The sequence below is a fragment of the Petromyzon marinus genome, chromosome 1 (assembly GCF_048934315.1).
Source record: "Petromyzon marinus isolate PM22_M1 ecotype Great Lakes invasive population chromosome 1, UKy_Petmar_22M1.pri1.0, whole genome shotgun sequence".
Taxonomy (NCBI): Eukaryota; Metazoa; Chordata; class Hyperoartia; order Petromyzontiformes; family Petromyzontidae; genus Petromyzon; species Petromyzon marinus.
The window spans coordinates 12077758-12096804 of record NC_133667.1 but is presented as its reverse complement, the minus strand read 5'-3'; the positions used below and the strand labels follow the sequence as shown (position 1 = coordinate 12096804).

The 19047-nt window shown below is 52.4% G+C and overlaps 1 protein-coding gene across 1 annotated transcript in view; it reads left to right on the top strand.

Moving 5' to 3' along the window:
• The first annotated feature begins 1458 nt into the window (after positions 1 to 1458).
• The window catches only part of LOC116942936 (ceramide glucosyltransferase-like), a 40398-nt gene continuing 22809 nt past the window's right edge, over positions 1459 to 19047 (top strand). The window contains exon 1 of the mRNA XM_032955421.2: positions 1459 to 1666. Within this exon, the coding sequence (XP_032811312.1) occupies positions 1539 to 1666 (128 nt within the window). The 5' untranslated portion in view covers positions 1459 to 1538. The remainder of the gene's footprint in view (positions 1667 to 19047) is intronic.

The following is a 19047-nucleotide window of genomic DNA, read 5'->3' as shown; positions in this document are numbered from 1 at the left end:
AACACACGATCGCTTGTGTTATGATTTTACTTACTTTTATTTTTAAAAATATGTTTCCATCTACGTGACTTTACTGAAAGAACCAAGAATGTGAATTCCTGCAGTTACGAAAGTCTGAATTAAAAAAAAGAGTTGAATATTTTGAACATCATGAATCACGCGGTGAAGTGATGACGTCTCCGATAGCCAATGAGATCATTCCCCATCGTTGCATCACGGTGGTGGGGGAGAGGGTGGGGGATGAGAGGGTGGGGGGTGATGAGAGGGTGGGGGGTGAGAGGGTGGGGGGTGATGAGAGGGGTGAGGGGGGTGAGAGGGTGAGGGGTGATGAGAGGGTGGGGGGTGAGAGGGTGGGGGGGGTGAGAGGGTGAGGGGGGTGAGAGGGTGAGGGGGATGAGAGGGTGGGGGGTGAGAGGGTGGGGGGGTGAGAGGGTGAGGGGGGTGAGAGGGTGAGGGGGATGAGAGGGTGAGGGGGGTGAGAGGGTGAGGGGGATGAGAGGGTGGGGGGTGAGAGGGTGGGGGGGGTGAGAGGGTGAGGGGGATGAGAGGGTGAGGGGGATGAGAGGGTGGGGGGTGAGAGGGTGAGGGGGGTGAGAGGGTGAGGGGGGTGAGAGGGTGAGGGGGATGAGAGGGTGAGGGGGATGAGAGGGTGGGGGGTGAGAGGGTGGGGGGGTGAGAGGGTGAGGGGGGGGTGAGAGGGTGAGGGGGGGTGAGAGGGTGGGGGGGGGATGAGAGGGTGAGGGGGGTGAGAGGGTGGGGGGGTGAGAGGGTGAGGGGGGTGAGAGGGTGGGGGGGTGAGAGGGTGGGGGGGGGGGTGAGAGGGTGAGGGGGGTGAGAGGGTGAGGGGGGTGAGAGGGTGAGGGGGATGAGAGGGTGGGGGGGTGAGAGGGTGGGGGTGAGAGGGTGAGGGGATGAGAGGGTGAGGGGGGTGAGAGGGTGGGGGGGTGAGAGGGGTGAGGGGGGTGAGAGGGTGAGGGGGGTGAGAGGGTGGGGGGAGGGATGAGAGGGTGGGGGTGAGAGGATAGTGGGAAGGATTTTTATTTTATTTATTTTATATATTTATATTTTTATTATTATTTTATTTTCTATCTCCGTGACTTTACCGAAATAACCAAAGAATAAGGATGAGTGTTGGGTGTGAGGGGGGGGGGGGATGGAGGGGGTGGGTGGGGGATGGAGGGGGTGGGTGGGGGATGGAGGGGTGGGTGGGTGGGGGGTGGGTGGGTGGGGTTGGTGGGTGGGTGGGGGGTGGGTGGGTGGGTGGGGGGTGGGTGGGTGGGTGGGGGGGTGGGTGGGTGGGTGGGGGGTGGGTGGGTGGGTGGGGGGTGGGTGGGTGGGTGGGGGGTGGGTGGGTGGGTGGGGGGTGGGTGGGTGGGTGGGGGGTGGGTGGGTGAAGAGGGTGGGGGGGAGTGACGTCACGCGACAGTGACTTGTTGAAGCGGGGCCGGCTGAGACGACCTTTATAGAGGAGGAGGAGGAGGCGGCGGTGGTGGTGGAGGTGGAAGAGAGGCGCCGGGAACTTCGCGCCTCCGGGACAGATGCACGCGGCCAGGATGATGATGACCACGGTGCACTTGACGGCCCTCGTCAAGGCAGGCTTCATCGCCTTCGGGGGAGTCCTTTTCACTGCGCTGTGGTTCATGCATCTCATCTCGATAGGATACCTGTAAGTAGCGCGTGTTTTGCCGACTCAATGTCGCGATGGGGTGTTTTTTTTGTTTGTTTGTTAACTCCCTGCAGGGAGAGGAAGTGGAGACGACTTCCTAGAGCTCACGGAGGAACGGGGAGTGGGAGGGGGGCGTGCGGGGGGAGCGGTAGCAGAAACCCGGCGACGATTATCTCTCTGTGTGTGTGTCTGTCTGTGTGTGTCTGTGTGTGTGTCTGTGTGTGTGTGTCTGTGTGTGTCTGTGTGTGTGTCTGTGTGTGTCTGTCTGTGTGTGTGTCTGTGTGTGTGTGTCTGTGTGTGTCTGTCTGTGTGTGTGTCTGTGTGTGTGTGTCTCTGTGTGTGTCTCTGTGTGTGTCTCTGTGTGTGTGTCTGTGTGTGTATCTCTGTGTGCATCTCTGTGTGTGTGTCTCTGTGTGTGTCTCTGTGTGTGTCTGTCTGTGTGTGTCTCTGTGTGTGTGTCTGTGTGTGTGTGTGTCTGTGTGTGTCTCTGTGCGGCCTTCATAGGTGCTCGCTAACAGCACTTGCCCCTACAGTCTGTTAAGGCTATACGGGGGATCTATGATCTTTGTCTCTGTGTGTGATCCGGGTTCGATTCCCGCTCACGGCCAACACCAGTGACGATTATCTGAACCGGTCCTGGGCCTCCCCTAGATCGACTCAGTCTCAAATGAGTACCTGGTGCGGTGTGTAAACATCGCCACTGGAGAGACAAAGGCGGCCGGGCGTGGTGTTGGCCACCCACCCCTTCGTGTACCGTTCCGGCCTTCATAGGTGGTGCTCGCTAACAGCACTTGCCCCTACAGTCTGTTAAGGCTATACGGGGGATCTTTGTGTTTGTGTGTGTGGCAACTGGGGGAGCGGTGGCGCAGCGGTTAGCGCTACGCCGCACTCCTAACCAGGCCACGTCCCGAGTTAGGTTCCTGCGACGTTCATCTGAACTTAGGTCGACTCAGCCTCAAATGAGTTAAGTGCCTGGTGCGGTGTTGTTGTTGTTTAGACGTCGCCTACGGGGGGTGGGGAGACAAAGGCGGCCCGGGGGTGGTGTGGTTGGTGGGCCACGATGCCGGCCTTCTAGCAGCAGCTTGTCCCTGACAGTCTGTTGTTACAGGCTACACGGGGGATCTCTGTCTTTGTGTGTGTCTGTGTCTCTGTATGTGTCTGTGTGTCTCTGTGTGTGTGTCTCTCTGTGTGCGTCTCTGTGTATGTGTCTCTCTCTGTGTCTCTCTCTGTGTGTCTCTGTGTCTGTCTCTCTGTGTCTCTCTCTGTGTCTCTGTGTCTCTCTGTCTCTGTGTGTGTGTCTCTGTGTGTCTCTCTGTGTCTCTCTCTGTGTCTCTCTGTGTGTCTCTGTGTGTCTCTCTCTGTCTCTCTGTGTGTGTCTCTGTGTGTCTCTGTGTGTGTCTCTGTGTGTCTCTCTGTGTCTCTCTGTGTCTCTCTGTGTGTGTCTCTCTGTGTCTCTCTCTCTGTCTCTCTGTGTGTGTCTCTGTGTGTCTCTCTCTGTCTCTCTCTGTCTCTCTGTGTGTGTCTCTGTGTGTCTCTCTCTGTCTCTCTCTGTCTCTCTGTGTGTCTCTCTGTCTCTCTCTGTGTTTCTCTGTGTGTCTCTCTCTGTCTCTCTGTGTGTCTCTGTGTGAGCGATAGTGTAGCGGTTAGCGCGCTGTGCTATGAACCTACCGACCCGGGTTCGATTCCCGCTCACGGCCAACATCAGTGGCGATTATCTGAACCGGTCCTGGACCTCCCCTAGGTCGACTCAGCCTCAAATGAGTACCTGGTGCGGTGTGTAAACATTTCCACTAGGGAGACAAAGGCGGTCGGGCGTGGTGCTGGCCACCCACCCCTCGTGTACCGTTCCGGCCTTCATAGGTGCTCGCTAACAGCACTTGCCCCTACAGTCTGTTAAGGCTATATGGGGGATCTTTATCTTTGTCTCTGTGTGTCTCTCTGTGTGTCTCTCTGTGTGTCTCTCTGTGTGTCTCTCTGTGTGTCTGTGTCTCTGTGTGTCTCTGTGTGTCTCTGTGTGTCTCTGTATCTCTGTCTCTCTGTGTGCCTCTCTGTCTGTGTCTGTCTCTCTGTGTCTGTCTCTGTGCGTCTCTCTGTGTGTCTCCGTGTGTGTCTGTGTCTCTGTGTGTCTGTGTGTGTCTCTGTGTGTGTCTCTGTGTGTGTCTGCGTCTGTGTCTCTCTGTGTCTCTGTGTGTGTTTGTGTGTCTCTCTGTGTGTCTCTATGTGTGTCTCTATGTGTGTCTCTGTGTGTGTCTCTGTGTGTGTCTCTGTGTGTGTCTCTGTGTGTGTCTCTGTGTGTGTCTCTGTGTGTGTCTCTGTGTGTGTCTCTGTGTGTCTCTCTGTGTCTCTGTGTGTGTCTGTGTCTCTGTGTGCCTCTCTGTGTGTCTCTCTGTGTGTCTCGATGTGTGTCTCGATGTGTGTCTCGATGTGTGTCTCGATGTGTGTCTCGATGTGTGTCTCTGTGTGTGTCTGTGTCTCTGTGTGCCTCTCTGTGTCTCTTTGTGTGTCTCTCTGTCTCTCTGTGTCTCTCTGTCTCTCTGTGTGTCTCTGTGTGTGTCTCTGTCTCTCTGTGTGTATCTCTGTGTCTGTCTCTGTGTGTCTTTCTGTATCTCTGTGTGTCTCTGACTGTGTCTCTCTGTGTGTCTCTGTATCTCTGTGTGTCTCTGTATCTCTGTGTCTCTCTGTATCTCTGTGTGTCTCTCTGTGTGTCTCTGTGTGTGTCTCTGTGTGTGTCTCTGTGTCTCTGTGTCTCTATGTGTGTCTCTGTGTGTCTGCGTGTGTCTGTGTATATGTCTCTGTGTGTTTGTCTCTGTGTGTCTCTCTGTATCTCTGTGTGTCTCTCTGTGTGTCTCTGTGTCTCTGCGTGTCTCTCTGTGTGTCTCTGTGTGTCTCTCCGTGTGTCTCTGTGTCTCTGCGTGTCTCTCTGTGTGTCTCTGACTGTGTCTCTCTGTGTGTCTCTGACTGTGTCTCTCTGTGTGTCTCTGACTTTGTCTCTCTCTCTGTGTCTCTGTGTGTGTCTCTGTGTCTCTGTGTGTCTCTGACTGTGTCTCTCTGTGTGTCTCTGACTGTGTCTCTCTGTGTGTCTCTGTGTGTGTCTCTCTGTGTCTCTGTGTCTGTCTCTGTGTCTCTGTGTGTCTCTGTGTGCCTCTCTGTGTGTCTCTCTGTGTGTCTCTGTGTCTCTCTGTGTCTCTGTGTCTCTCTGTGTGTCTCGATGTGTGTCTCTGTGTGTGTCTGTGTCTCTGTGTGCCTCTCTGTGTCTCTTTGTGTGTCTCTCTGTCTCTCTGTGTCTCTCTGTGTGTGTCTCTGTCTCTCTGTGTGTATCTCTGTGTCTGTCTCTGTGTGTCTCTCTGTATCTCTATGTGTCTCTGACTGTGTCTCTCTGTGTCTCTCTGTGTGTCTCTGTATCTCTGTGTCTCTCTGTATCTCTGTGTGTCTCTCTGTGTGTCTCTGTGTGTGTCTCTGTGTGTGTCTGTGTGTCTCTGTGTCTCTATGTGTGTCTCTGTGTGTCTCTCTGTGTGTCTGCGTGTGTCTGTGTATATGTCTCTGTGTGTTTGTCTCTGTGTGTCTCTGTGTGTCTCTGTGTGTCTCTGACTGTGTCTCTCTGTATCTCTGTGTGTCTCTGTGTGTCTCTCTGTCTCTGCGTGTCTCTCTGTGTGTCTCTGTGCGTCTCTCTGTGTGTCTCTGTGTCTCTGCGTGTCTCTCTGTGTGTCTCTGACTGTGTCTCTCTGTGTGTCTCTGACTGTGTCTCTCTGTGTGTCTCTCTCTGTGTCTCTGTGTGTGTCTCTGTGTCTCTGTGTGTGTCTCTGTGTGTCTCTGACTGTGTGTCTCTGTGTGTCTCTGACTGTGTCTCTCTGTGTGTCTCTGACTGTGTCTCTCTGTGTGTCTCTGTGTGTGTCTCTCTGTGTCTCTGTGTCTGTCTCTGTGTCTCTGTGTGTCTCTGACTGTCTCTCTGTGTGTCTCTGACTGTGTCTTTCTGTGTGTCTCAGTGTGTGTCTCTGTATCTCTGCGTGTCTCTGTGTGTCTCTCTGAGTGTCTCTGTATCTCTGCGTGTCTCTGTGTGTCTCTCTGTGTCTCTGTGTGTGTCTCTGTGTGTGTCTCTCTGTGTGTCTCTCTGTGTCTCTGTGTGTGTCTTTGTGTCTGTCTCTGTGTCTCTGCGTGTCTCTCTGTGTGTCTCTGACTGTGTCTCTCCGTGTGTCACTGTGTCTCTGCGTGTCTCTCTGTGTGTCTCTGACTGTTTCTCTCTGTGTCACTGTGTCTCTGCGTGTCTCTCTGTGTGTCTCTCACTGTGTCTCTCTGTGTGTCTCTGACTGTGTCTCTCTGTGTGTCTCTGTGTGTGTCTCTCTGTGTGTCTTTGTGTGTGTATCTCTGTGTCTCTGTGTGTCTCTGTGTGTCTCTATTTGTGTCTCTGTATCTCTGCGTGTCTCTGTGTGTCTCTCTGTGTCTGTGTGTGTGTCTGTGTGTGTGTCTCTGTGTGTGTCTCTGCGTGTCTCTCTGTGTGTCTCTGACTGTGTCTCTCTGTGTGTATCTGACTGTGTGTCTCTGACTGCATCTCTGTGTGTGTCTCTGTGTGTGTCTCTGTGTGTGTCTCTGTGTGTCTCTCTGTGTGTCTCTCTGTGTGTCTCTGACTGCGTCTCTATGTGTGTCTCTGTGTGTGTCTCTCTGTGTGTCTTTGTGTGTCTCTCTGTGTATCTCTGTGTGTCTCTCTGTATCTCTGTATCTCTGTGTGTCTCTGACTGTGTCTCTGTGTGTCTCTGTGTGTCTCTCTGTATCTCTGTGTGTCTCTGACTGTGTCACTCTGTATGTCTCTGTGTATCTCTGTGTCTCTGTGTGTCTCTGTGTCTCTCTGTGTGTGTCTGTGTGTCTCTCTGTATCTCTGTGTGTCTCTGACTCTGTCTCTCTGTGTGTCTCTGTGTGTCTCCCTGTGTGTCTCTGTGTGTGTCTCTGTGTCTCTCTGTGTGTGTCTCTGTGTCTCTGTGTGTCTCTCTGTGTGTCTCTGTGTCTCTGCGTGTCTCTCTGCGTGTCTGCGTGGCGGCGAGCGGTGGCGTGGTGGTTTCCGCACTGCGCGTGGGCCACCCCTACATCGGCTCGGCCTTAAAACAGCCAAGAGTGCTGCACAATGGGTCTACCTCGCACACAACCCTTGTGTGCGAGGTGTTTGCTGAGAGACACAATACGTATTTGTTGAGGGATTAATATAAGTTCACGCGTGCGGTCGCCAATCGCGAAGTGGACCGCCCACCCACCACCACTCCCCGTTGTTACCTGAACGGCGTTAACCATTCGTCCGCATCGCCGCCGAGATGGTGAACACGTTGAGAATGAGAATCTTTATTCTAGAAAAATCCGATGAACTATGCAGCTCACCCACCCCCCCTCCTCCTCCTCCTCCCCACAGTTTCTGTTATTCCTGTGCAGGGAAATTGAGTTTTCAGGCCCGTACGGCGTACAGCCGTTTGAATGCGGGCAACAACATTTTTTTTTTAGTCTTCTCAGTTCTTTCGGTAAAGTCGCGTAGAAGGGAAATAATAATAATAAAGATAAAACGTAATAAAATTCTCACGACGTAAGCTGCCCATCCTCAGGTGAAGAAACAGAAATAACCAAGAATGTTCATCCCTGCGGTCACGAAAGCTTTAAATTCGAAATGGTTCGTCTATTCGTGTGTTTCTCCCCCCCCCCCCCCCCCCCCCATGTGATGGGACTTTGTAGGATGAACGTTGAGCTCTGTAAGGGGACACGGGGTGACCAACACGGTCTGAATTGGTCTGTGATAAGGTAGGGCACTGATAAGGGGTTGACAGCTGTGTAGTGTATAGTGTAGTATAATGTATAGGATGAACGTTGAGATTTCTAAGGGCATGGTGTGATCGGTAAGGTCTGAATTGGTCTGTGATAAGGTAGGGCACTGATAAGGGGTTGACAGGTATGCGACCGGTTCCTTAGGTCGACTCGGCCATGAATGAGCATTGCCTGGTGCTGGGTGCGTGGAAACATAGTCGCCAACAGCCGCTTTCACCAGAAGTCCTTGAAGGCTACAAGGGGGGGATCTTTCTAAATTCTGGGCATCTCCTCGGGGCCCGAGTGCCTGGCAATTGAGCGAGACAGAGGCTGCCGGGCCTTCACGCGTTGCTGCTCGTTCACAGCACTTGCCCCAACAGTGAAGGCTACACGGTGGCGGTGGTGGTGGTCTTCGCCTTCGGTGGCAAGCGGGAGTCTCACTGGTACCACTCTTTAGGGAAGTCGACCGGGAACTTGCGTGGTTGTGTTTTTTTATCGCATCCGGCAGAGGATGGATGCCATGGGGTGGGGGGGGGAGGCCTCCTTGGTACATTCTTCCCCTCCCCTCCACCACCATGTCTTGTCAGGATCGTGTGGACTATACTCTTTGGTTCTATTCGGTAAAGTCACCACGTAGGTAAAAAATAAAACAAAAATCACGACGTTTCGGCCACAAACACCAAGCGGCCTTCATCAGGTGAAGGGACCAGGCTGTCTCGAGGACAGCGCTGGAGTGAGACACAGCCAAGCTCAGACCTGCGACCTTTAAGCTGTGCGAGTGTAATTAAGGTGCCTTGACAAAGGAATTAGCATGAAAAAATTGCATTTAATAGAACCAAAGAGTATGGATCCTTGTAGTCACGAAAGCTTCAAATCTAGAATCGTGTGGATTATTTGGACCGTACTTCGCCGCCGCCGCCGCTCTGGGCAAGTGCTGCGGGTCTGTGAAGACGATGACATTGCGACTCGTCGCATTTTTTTTTTTACCGATGGAGAATTTTATTTGATTTATGTTACCAAGGTGCAAGACTCACTGAGGCTATACCGATGATTTCTTTTTTTTTCTTTCTCAGAAGCGACCAGGCCAATCACAAATGATAGCTCTACGAAGTCGAAATTTTACTCTAAATGTGTGACGCTTATTCTAAATGTGGAGGGGGGGGGGGGGAAAAACGGAGGGACCCGGAGAAATAGAAAAAAACACGCAACCACGGGGAGAGAGAGACACACCACAAACTCCAATTATACGGCAGGCGTCAGCTTCGGGGCTGAACCCATGACTTCCTGCATACCCGGCGATGGATTTCACATGGCCCCTCTCTGATTTCGAGGGTGTACTATGAGTGCTACGGTGGCGAGATGTTATCTCCCTCGCCTGGTATACGGGAGGTCGTGGGTTCAATCCGCACCCTGACGCCTGCTGCTGCTGTACATTTGGAGTTTGGGTGTCTCTCTCATCATCATCATCATCACGGTGGCTAGGAGATGTTAACTACCTCGCCTGGTATGCAGGAGGGCGTGGGATGAAGTGCAGTCTCGCATTTCCATCCGCTCTCCCTGTCGGTCCGTCCATCCCGTCTTCCGATGCCGGCTTTGCCACCAAGCTTTGCCTTTCGCGTTCAACAGAGTCGGCATGGATTTACGCACCGTACTTATTTCGACTCGTCTTCGTGTACCATGATTGTTCGGTGACGTTTTCATCTCCTCGCCTCCGGCCAGCGCCACCAACAAACGGATGCCTCAAGCGCGCCTATAGCAAGGCGCTGGCCATGGGCGGCGGCCCGTGGACTCGTGGAAATGCGATCCTTCTCTTAAGCTCCGAATTGTTGCCTAGGCAACCGGTGAGCCGTTCTGTTTGGACTGTGGCGGTTGCGAGGGGGGACTTGGCGGTCTGTGATTGGGGGGGGGGGGCCCAGGTAACGATGGCTGCCGTTCACCTGATACCCGGAGAGCTTCACGATCGCTGCCCCCCACCCTCCCGCGACATCCGGCTGTGTACGGTGCGAACGGCGAAGTTCACCATGGGCCATTACCGTACGTCATCGCCAGCCGGTGATCGTTACCGCCGCCGCCGCCACAATCATCGCCGTCGTTGCATCTGAAAGCGACGAGTCTGAAAACGTGGAGGGGAAAAACCGGAGGACCCGGAGAAAAATCCACACGGCCACGAGGAGAGAGAGAGAGAGACGTGCACACGACGTATACCAGGCGAGGTAGTTCACGACTTTCTGGGTCTCGCCATCAGAGTCGGGCACTTCCAAACAAACTCCAAACATACAGCAGCAGCAGCAGCAGGCGTCAGGATCGGTATCGAACCCGCAACCTCCTGTGTGCCAGGCGAGGTAGTTAACGTCTCAAAAAGTTACGACGACAAACAATACACAAAGCGTTAGGCGTGCTAAAGCGTTGGAAAGGTAAGAATGCAACTAAAAAAAAATAATAAATGAACAAAGCTTATGTAAATGCAAATTGTATAAGCGTACGTACATTCCTGCAGATTTTTCAAAACAACTAAAATGCAAGCCTGGGAAATGCCGCAAAAAAACAAAAACAACAGCAACCGTGCCAGACCCCACACCAAGACAGCGCCACGCGCCAAGTCCCTCCAATGAAACCGCACCGTGAATATTTGCCGAGGCTCGGGAGTTGCAAATCGCGTCTGCCAATGTGGTTTGCCGTGCCCAGCGCCGCCAGTCGTTTCGCTGCAAGGATGTCCGCTGCGACGGGGGACGTTGGTGGCGCGTGAAAAACAAAACGACAAAAAAATCACGACGTTTCGGCCACAACACAAGCGGCCTTCATCAGGTGAAAGGATCGGGCTGTCCAGAGGACAGCGCTGGAGTGAAACACAGCCACGCTCAGACCGCGGACCTTTAAGCTGCGTGCGAGGAAACAGAGCGCCTTGACTAAGGAATTAGCGTAAAAAAAATTAGCATTTGATTGCCCGACTTAGCATAGAGGTGGTGTACATGCAAGTGCACATGCCGGTTGGCGCGGGGGGGGGGGGGAGGATTTTACATATTGATGGTGTGAAAAGGGAATTTTTAAGAGCTGCGAAAGTTTGGGGTACCACTACCTGAAAAATATACTGTACCATTGAAAATTAGTTTAATGTTTGGTTCGATTTAGAACATCTTTCCAATGGTTGCTTAATTTGAAACCATCTTCTCGGTTGAAATTGCGTCTGTGTTTGTAGATCTGAATTGCCTCTTTGCGGCCGAAACGTCGTGAGAATTTTATCGTGTTATTTTATTCTTTTTATTCTCATTCTACGTGGTGACTTTACCGAAAGAACCAAAGAAGATGAATCCCTGCAGTCACGAAGGCTTTAAATCGATATTTTTTGCGTTCAGTTTGTTGTCCTTCCCGCGCGCCACCTCCTGTGAGCCGTGGGTGGCCACGTCCGGTGCGAAGGCGGTTCGGCGCACACACGTACGTGGAATGTGGATGGACTCGAGCCTGCACCGCCGTTCGGAAGGGGGAGAAAGATTGACCACCGCGCAGCAGAGAGTGAGTTGAAGAGGAAAGATGGAGGCGGAGAAAGAGCCATCGGCGTGGGCGACCAGTAGCAATCGGAAAGTGGCCTTCCAGAGAGGGCGAGGGCAAGCGGAGGAGAAGCAGCCTGCTGATGAGACGCTGAGATGTCGAAACCGGCCCTATGTCTCCCCATGACAACGGATGGGAGGGCGACTTCTAGTAGTGATGTGTGGACAAGGGGGCTATGGCAGTGGTTCTTTCTTAACCTGGGGGTGCGAGAGACGCGCGCTCTGGGGGTGCGAGACATGGCCGGATTAGATTTTTTTTTTTCCAAAGGTTAATCGCCGAAAACACAAATTGAGCAACGGGCGCGTGAGTAACGACAACTGCTGTATTTCGTCCAACACTCCGCACTTATTAACTTTATAAAAAAAATGTTTAACGACTGAGAAAGCGAGGCTGCGGTAAAGGTTAAGAACCTACTGGGCCTAGAGAGAAAGGGCGTTGGGGTACGCGGGCAGCGCCACTTGCGAGCGCCGCGTTGCGGTGGTGTGCTCGGTGTCCAGGGCGGTGAGTTAAACATTACCCGGAGGAGGTTTTCGTAAACGAGACAGACAATTTCATTATTCGGTTTATAGCCGTCGCCTTACTGCCAGCTTTAGCGGCCCCCGCAGCACTTGAGGGTTTCATAAATGCAAGATTTTAATGCCTTGGCCTATGGAGCATTTTTTTTAAAATTCAGTTGATTTATTTTGGTATAGCCCTGTGAGCCATTCGGCTCTTGAATCGGGTGCAACCGCAACAAACAAAAAAACAGAAACACGAACAAGAAAAACATCTTAAAGTGACTACGTGTTGACTGTGCAAAACAGAAAATCCATGGAAAAAAACCAGCAAAATATTCCTGCGAAAAGCACCGTGTACACCACCAACGCTGTGTGCAAAAAAAATCCCAGTGGGATGCAAGTCAAACAACAACAACAACCACAAGAAAACTTAGCTCAAGGCCATCAGTTTAACTCCGTACTGCAACAAAACAAACATGTCCAAACCAAAAAACGTTTTCCAAATCGCCAAAAAATAAAGCCATAATTGCAACGTAACAGTGGAGAATAACGCGGCATTACGCAAGCGTTAATGCGTTTGCGGTGAAACTTTGGAGGCCCCGCCACGCAATCACCCCCCCCCCCTCCCCTTTTCGGCGGCGGATGAAATTGAGGCGCAAGGAGCGTGACTCCGGCAGCCTCCGCCACGGGAGTGTGGAATTTCCACCCCCCCCCCTCCGTTTGGTCCGCAGCCACGAGAGCGATGGGGAGAACAACGGCACGTGGAGCAATAAACATTTTTGTTAAACGACTTTTTTATTCCACCGTCGTGTAAAGCCCACCGAGCTATTCAGCTCTCTTTTTTTATTTTTTAGGAACGACCTGGCCCGCAAATGATAGCTCAACGAAAGTGGCTTATCATCTTCTTTGGTTCTTTCGGTAAAGTCACGTAGAATGAGAATAGAATAATAAAATAAAACAATAAAATTCTCACGACGTTTCGGCCACAACTCAAGTGGCCTTGGAACAAACCTGTCGGGACGACAGAAGCTCTGTCGTCCCGACACCTGAAGAAGGCCACTTGTGTCGTGGCCGAAACATCGTGAGGATTTTATTTGTTTTATTTTATTATTTTATTCTTATTCTACGTGACTTTACCGAAAGAACTAAAGAAGATGAATCCATGGCTTATCATCGTCGTGTGGAAATTTATAGCAGTCGCCAAATACTGTAAACGCGTGGATGTTGATTCTAAATGAGCCGCGCAGATCGGTGGGCCTTACCTGGTGAAGTAAAATTGTTGGATTTAGTCTATGGGTATTTATTTATGCATCTCTATGCATTTAGAGTATTTGGCCGCTGTAAGTTTCCACGCGATAAGCCACTTTGTTGAGCTATCATTTTGCGTTTGGCCAGGTCGCTTATGAAGAAAGAGCTACGCAGCTCAGTGGGGTCTTACTTGGTTTAACAAAAAATAGTTACATTTAGTCTATGGGGTCTTTATGTAACTCTTGGCCGCTGTAAATTTCCACGCGATAAGCCACTTTGTTGAGCTATCATTTTGTGTTTGGCCAGGTCGCTTCTGAAGAAAGAGCTACGCAGCTCAGTGGGGTCTTACTTGGTTTAACAAAAAATAGTTACATTTAGTCTATGGGGTCTTTATGTAACTCTTGGCCGCTGTAAATTTCCACGCGATAAGCCACTTTGTTGAGCTATCATTTTGCGTTTGGCCAGGTCGCTTCTGAAAAAGAAAAGCCACGCTGTTCAGTGGGCCTTGCCCGGTTAAAATAAAAACAATAGCTCAGTTTATACACCCTCAATTCCACTCTGCCCTTTCCGCGCCTTTCTCCATGGGTAACAGCCGTTGCTCGTTGCCAAGCAAATAGATCGGTGTCCTCGCGACGCGAATCGCAACGCAGGCTGGGCGGATGTATTCGGCGTCGAGATGCGGCCGCGTTGCGAGCCCGCTGCACAGGAACCAGTGGGGACGGCTGGAACGCGGTCGTGCACAGAGAGAGACGAAATTTCGATTTAAAGCTTTCGTGACTGCAAGGATTCATCTTCTTTGGTTCTTTCGGTAAAGTCACGTAGAATGAGAATAAAATAATAAAATACCGAAAGAACCAAAGAAGGGACGAAATTCTTCCACGTTCAGTTCAACACGTAGCGGCGGGCGCTTTCGCGACCAATATTATTCGTAATGAAGGTTTTTTTTGGGTTAGATCTCGTGAGTGTAAATGCGTCGTAACCCTGCTAATGAACTGATTCATAATATATAATTACAAAAATACAATAACCCCCCCCCCCCTACTCTGATCTCTGCAGCTGATGGATTAAAAGTGATGAAGTCATCTTGCTCTATTTAACACCAGAAGCAGGTGAATTGCTTCACCATTCTGCCAAATCGCCCGATGATGCTGGTTGCAATTACCAGCGAAACGTCACGGGACTCAAATTGTAAACGTTGTGGATTTACTGTCCAACACACCGGTGGGCAGAAGTTGTAGCTAATTGGTGCGTTGTTTACGTGACAACGCTTACCGGCTCTGCCGGCTGGTGGAGGATTTTGACACATCTACACTTACGCGATGTTCAGCGTTCATTCGGTGTGTCTCAATTTTTTTTTCCTTTTTGCCGCCGGTTAAAACCCGTCGCGTGTTTCGCCCCCCCCCCCCCCCGCCGGATCTGGTCTCCGCCGTGCAAACCGGATCGGTGCAAACCAACGAACGAACGAAAGGAAAGCCAACGTGATACGAACCAATCGGGGGGGGGGGGGGGGGTGAAACAGAGCGAGCGGTCAAGGTCGCCCTGGCGACACGTTTGGCCGCATAGGGGACGCTACTCGCGGGACGCGTCGCCGTATTATTTAATGTGAGAGAGAGAGAGAGAGACGCCGCCTGAACACTTAGAGATCCGGCCGATCGTATAAATACCCGCGGCTGACTTGCATAGAAACCACACAGACTCACAAAGAGACCCTTGAAAAAATAAAAAAAAACCCCGCTCGCGTGACCGAGCCGTTGGGGAACGTGACCGCGCCGCGGTGGAAGGCGCGCATTGTGGACCCGTATCGAGAGATCCGTTTCCGTCCGTACACACGACGCGCGCGCGCGCACACAATGCGTCCTCGCGTAGCGTCGTTGGCTGATCGCGGGTGCCGCACGAAAGCCATGTGGCATGTTTGCAGTGGCACACGCACACACATTTATGAAGAGAGTGTGAGTGTGTGTGTGTGTGTCCGAGATTGACACGGGTACACGTGGATTTGCATCGAGAGCCGGACGTAACCAACCGTGCTCATCGGAGGTGGGCCGGTGGGTAAGGACAACAAACTTAACATGAAAAGCAGCGTCTCGAGAATTGAGTTTGTCAACCTTGACGATTGAAAAGCGCCGTCGCTCCCGGTGGCTTTCTAATATCGGACGGGAAGAGCGTTCCAGACGGGCCGCAGAAGCGCATCTGAAAGCGCGCGATGTGGGCAGGCCGTCTCTGTTCGACGGCCAGCTGAAAGCTTCCACCACCGCTGCAAAGGACGACCGGAGTTCACGTGTAGAGTTCATGCCCCTTGACGCGATCAGCAGCGCGCGTCGCCGGCCCTGGGCCCCGCTGGTCGCCCGTCCCGAGGAGGGCTCGCGCGCGACACTTCGTGAACAGTTTTGATGCGATGACCCACGGACCAATGCAGGCGGACTGACTTTAGCCGTCGCGATTTACCGCCGCCGCCGCCGCCAACCCCACTGCGATTTTCTCTCTCGTGTTCCCCGTCTTGGTCCGCGGCGTTTCGCGTGGTTCATTTTCGCCTTTCGGTAGGCGAGATGTTGACTCCCTCGCCTGGTGTACAGGAGGCCGTGGTGGGTACAATCAGGGGCGGAGCCAGGGGGGGGTGAAAGTCTGCGTATAAGTGTACGACACTCGGTCTGGCGGACTCCGTTGCAACTGCATTGTCGGAGTGTGTCGCCAACCGGTGGCATCTGGCTCAACAGCCTGACTCTCTAATCATTCTTGAAATTAATGATTTTCAGAGCTCTTTTTTCAGAAGCGACCTGGCCATCGCAAGTGATAGCTCAGCCAAGTGGCTTATGATCGTGTGGAATTTTATAGTATGCCGAATACTTTAACCGCGCGTCGATGTACTAAATCTGCGACCACGGAGAGAGACAGAGACACCGAAAACTCCAAATATACAGCAGCAGCAGGCGTCAGGGTCGGGATCGTACCCACGACCTGCATACCAGGCGAGGTAGTTAACATCTCCTAGCCACCGTGGTGATGATGATGATGATGAGAGAATGACGTGCAAACTCCAAATATACAGCAGCAGCAGGCGTCAGGGTCAGGATCGAACCCACGACCTCCTGCATACCAGGCGAGGTAGTTAACATCCGGCCACCGTGGCAGCCCCCATACCGTTGCGAACTCAAAGAGACCAGGAATATGGCCTCATTCGCAAGAGGTGGGCCAGGGTCGGCATCAAAATGACAAAAAAAGCTTTAAAGAAACAAATCTTAAGTTACAGCTGCAGGACGGCCAACGAAGCAAACGGATTTTAGATCGGGAGCAACTGGCGTGGTGCACGCGACCAAAAAAAAAACACATCGAATCGATATCGTGCAGGCACAGGTGGGAGGTCCAGCAATAAATCTCGCCAGCAAATTCACGTCGTTTTTTTTCACCGCTTTTTATTTTATCCTGGAGAAATTCGATGAGCTGTGTGATGCTCTTTTTCACCGATGTCCAGGAGGTCACGCGATTGGTCCAGGTGCCATGGGTAGACTGACCGAAATGACTGGCTCCCCACGGCACGCACACACGCACGCACGCACCATGCCGTAGAGCAGATCCAGGGCACGTAGGCGGATCGACTCGTCCTTGCCGTCCAGGCACTGCAGGATAAGGTCCTTGTGCGGTTGCACGGCCTTGGGGTGCGAGATTAGGATCCTGGACATGGCGAGCAGCCCCAAGTACTTCACTGGCTCGGGGGGGGGAGAAAAAAACACAAAGACGGACAAAACCGGTGAGCCCTCGCTCATAATCAAAATATTTATTTATCCTGGAGGAATCCGATTGGTCACCCCGTGGCCTTATAAATCCCAGCGTTCATCCTATAAAGTCCAATCGCAAAGGGAGAAACACAAACCAAAGAGAATGAATCCTTGCAGTCACGAAAACTTCAAATCTAGAACATATAGACGCATTTTTTTCCCCCGTATTGAAAACGCCTGTACGTCGTGTGGGCCTGAGAGCTCAGTTTCCCTCGACAAGAATACTGGTGTTGAACGGCATGGGTTTGACGCGGTGGGCGTTGTCGAATGTTTACTTTTTAGCTGTTCGAGACCACGGCGTTATTTGCAAGTGCTGTCGGCGAGTGGCACCTATGAAGGCCGGCACTGTGGCACACGTGGTGGGCGGGTAGGTGGGTGGGGCCGGCAACCACGTCCCGGCCGCCTTTGTCTCCCCGGTGGCGATGTTTACTACGCACCGCACCGGGTACTCGTTTGAGGCTGAGTCGACCTCGGGGGGGGGGGGGGGGGGGACCGGTGTTGGTGGCCGTGAGCGTGAATCGAACTCGGGTCGTGGCGGGAGGGTTAGTGGTGGCTCCCGGTAGCTCCCGGTAGCTGTCCCGGTTAAATTACAGACGACGGACAGGATCCGCGAAATTTATTTTGGCGGGCCCTTCCGGGGTGAGCGGACGCGTCGCCAGACGACAGGCAGGGGACAGGAGAGAGGTGGAATGCAGGGCGGTGAGAGGAGATGGAGGGCGATGCGGTGCTGTGGAGGGGAGATGTCAACGAGAGAACGAGATGGGGGTTGGACGAGGGGAGACGAGATGCAGACGAAGGTCGGGGATGTGGGAAGAGAGATTCGGAATTTTTTAGGGGCGAGATGTTAGCTACCTCGCCCGGTATACAGGAGGTCGTGGGTTCGATCCCGACACCTGTATATTTGGAGTTTGCGTGTCTCTCTCCCCCATGGTTGCGTGGATTTTTCTCCAGGGTCCTCCGGTTTTTCCCTCATTTAGAAACACGTGTTCAGAGTATTTGACGAACAGATCGGACGGACGGACGGATAGTCAACTTTTTTTTTAATTCTCGTAATTTTTTTGTTTGTTTTACCACGTGCAAGCCCCCCCCCCCCCCCGCCGAGCTAAGTAGCTCTTGTTCAGAAGCGAGCTGGCCGACAGCGAATGACGGCCAAACAAAGCGGCTCTCTCATCGTCGCCACAGGGGTGTTTTTTTTTCTCGGCAGCAGCCAAACATTCTGAACGAGGGAACAAAAAAAACCCGGCGGAATGGCAACATGATGCGTAAGCGAGATGACGTGTAAAGGGTGTAGTCTGATTTGTTTTTCTTATCATCTTGACGCTGGCAAACCAAAGGGTCCCAACGATGCAACTGGTCCAACCCGAGATGATTTTGCCGTTTTGCATCGCTTTTGCACCCCTTCGGCCTTTTGGCGTTTCTCGGGGAGGTGGGTGTCTTAACACCGGTGAGATAAGGCCAAAATGGAGATTGTAGGCAAGGACAATGCCTACGTTATCAAAGGGCGTTTATTTGCATGGTGTACAGAAGGTCATGGGTTCGATCCCGACCCTGATGACGCCTGCTGTATATTTGGAGTTTGCGTGTCTTTCTCTCTCTCATCATGGGTTCGATCCCGACCCTGATGACGCCTGCTGTATATTTGGAGTTTGCGTGTCTTTCTCTCTCTCATCATCATTACGGTGGCTAGGAGATGTTAACTAACTCGCCTGGTATACAGGAGGTGTCGTGGGTTCGATCCCGACCCTGACGATGGCTGCTGCTGCTGTATATTTGGAGTTTGCGGTGTCTTTCTCTCTCCCCAATGCTCAAGTTGATTTTTCTTCCGCATCCTCCGGTTTTTCCCTCCCCATTTTTAGAAGTGACACCGCGCGTCTTAGATAAATTTCCACGTGACGATAAGCCGCTTCGTTGAGCTATCATTTGTGATGGCCGGGCCGCTTCTGAAAAAAATAGCCGTAGAGCTCCATGGGCCTTACCTGGTAAAATAGTAAAAGAGCGATCGCTTTCAATCGTCAGAACACGTACACTTTACGTGTTTTCCCACGAGCACGTGCAACGGTTGTGCGCAGCTGATGGCGACAATCCTCGATTTGGCGTCGGGAGCATCTTCACACCCGCTAAGATGTTGCCGAAAGGGGTTGAAGTCCGTTCGTCTTTCGTTATCCGAATGAGAGGGGAGTTCAGCGGGGACTGCGTGACTGCCACGTGGGTTCGTTTAAGTGCCGGAGTGCACGCGGGTCCCCGTGGATACCAGGTGACACACGCGCGCGTGCGCGCGTGTGTCACCTGGTCGACTCTTGAGCCTCTCGGAGGTCGAGGGTTCGGAAACTTGCGATAGCGGGAACTATTTTGAGCGGCGATTGTTCTCTCGCCGAGTCCTCCCACTGGATTCAACGTCACGCGTTTCGAACGTTTGGATTATAAGGCCCCCACCGGTTTAGATTTCCACGTGATGATAAGCCCACCTCGTTGAGCTGTCGTTTGTGATCGCCTGGTCGCTACTGAAAAAAGAGCTCGGTGGGACTTACCTGGTCAAGTAAAA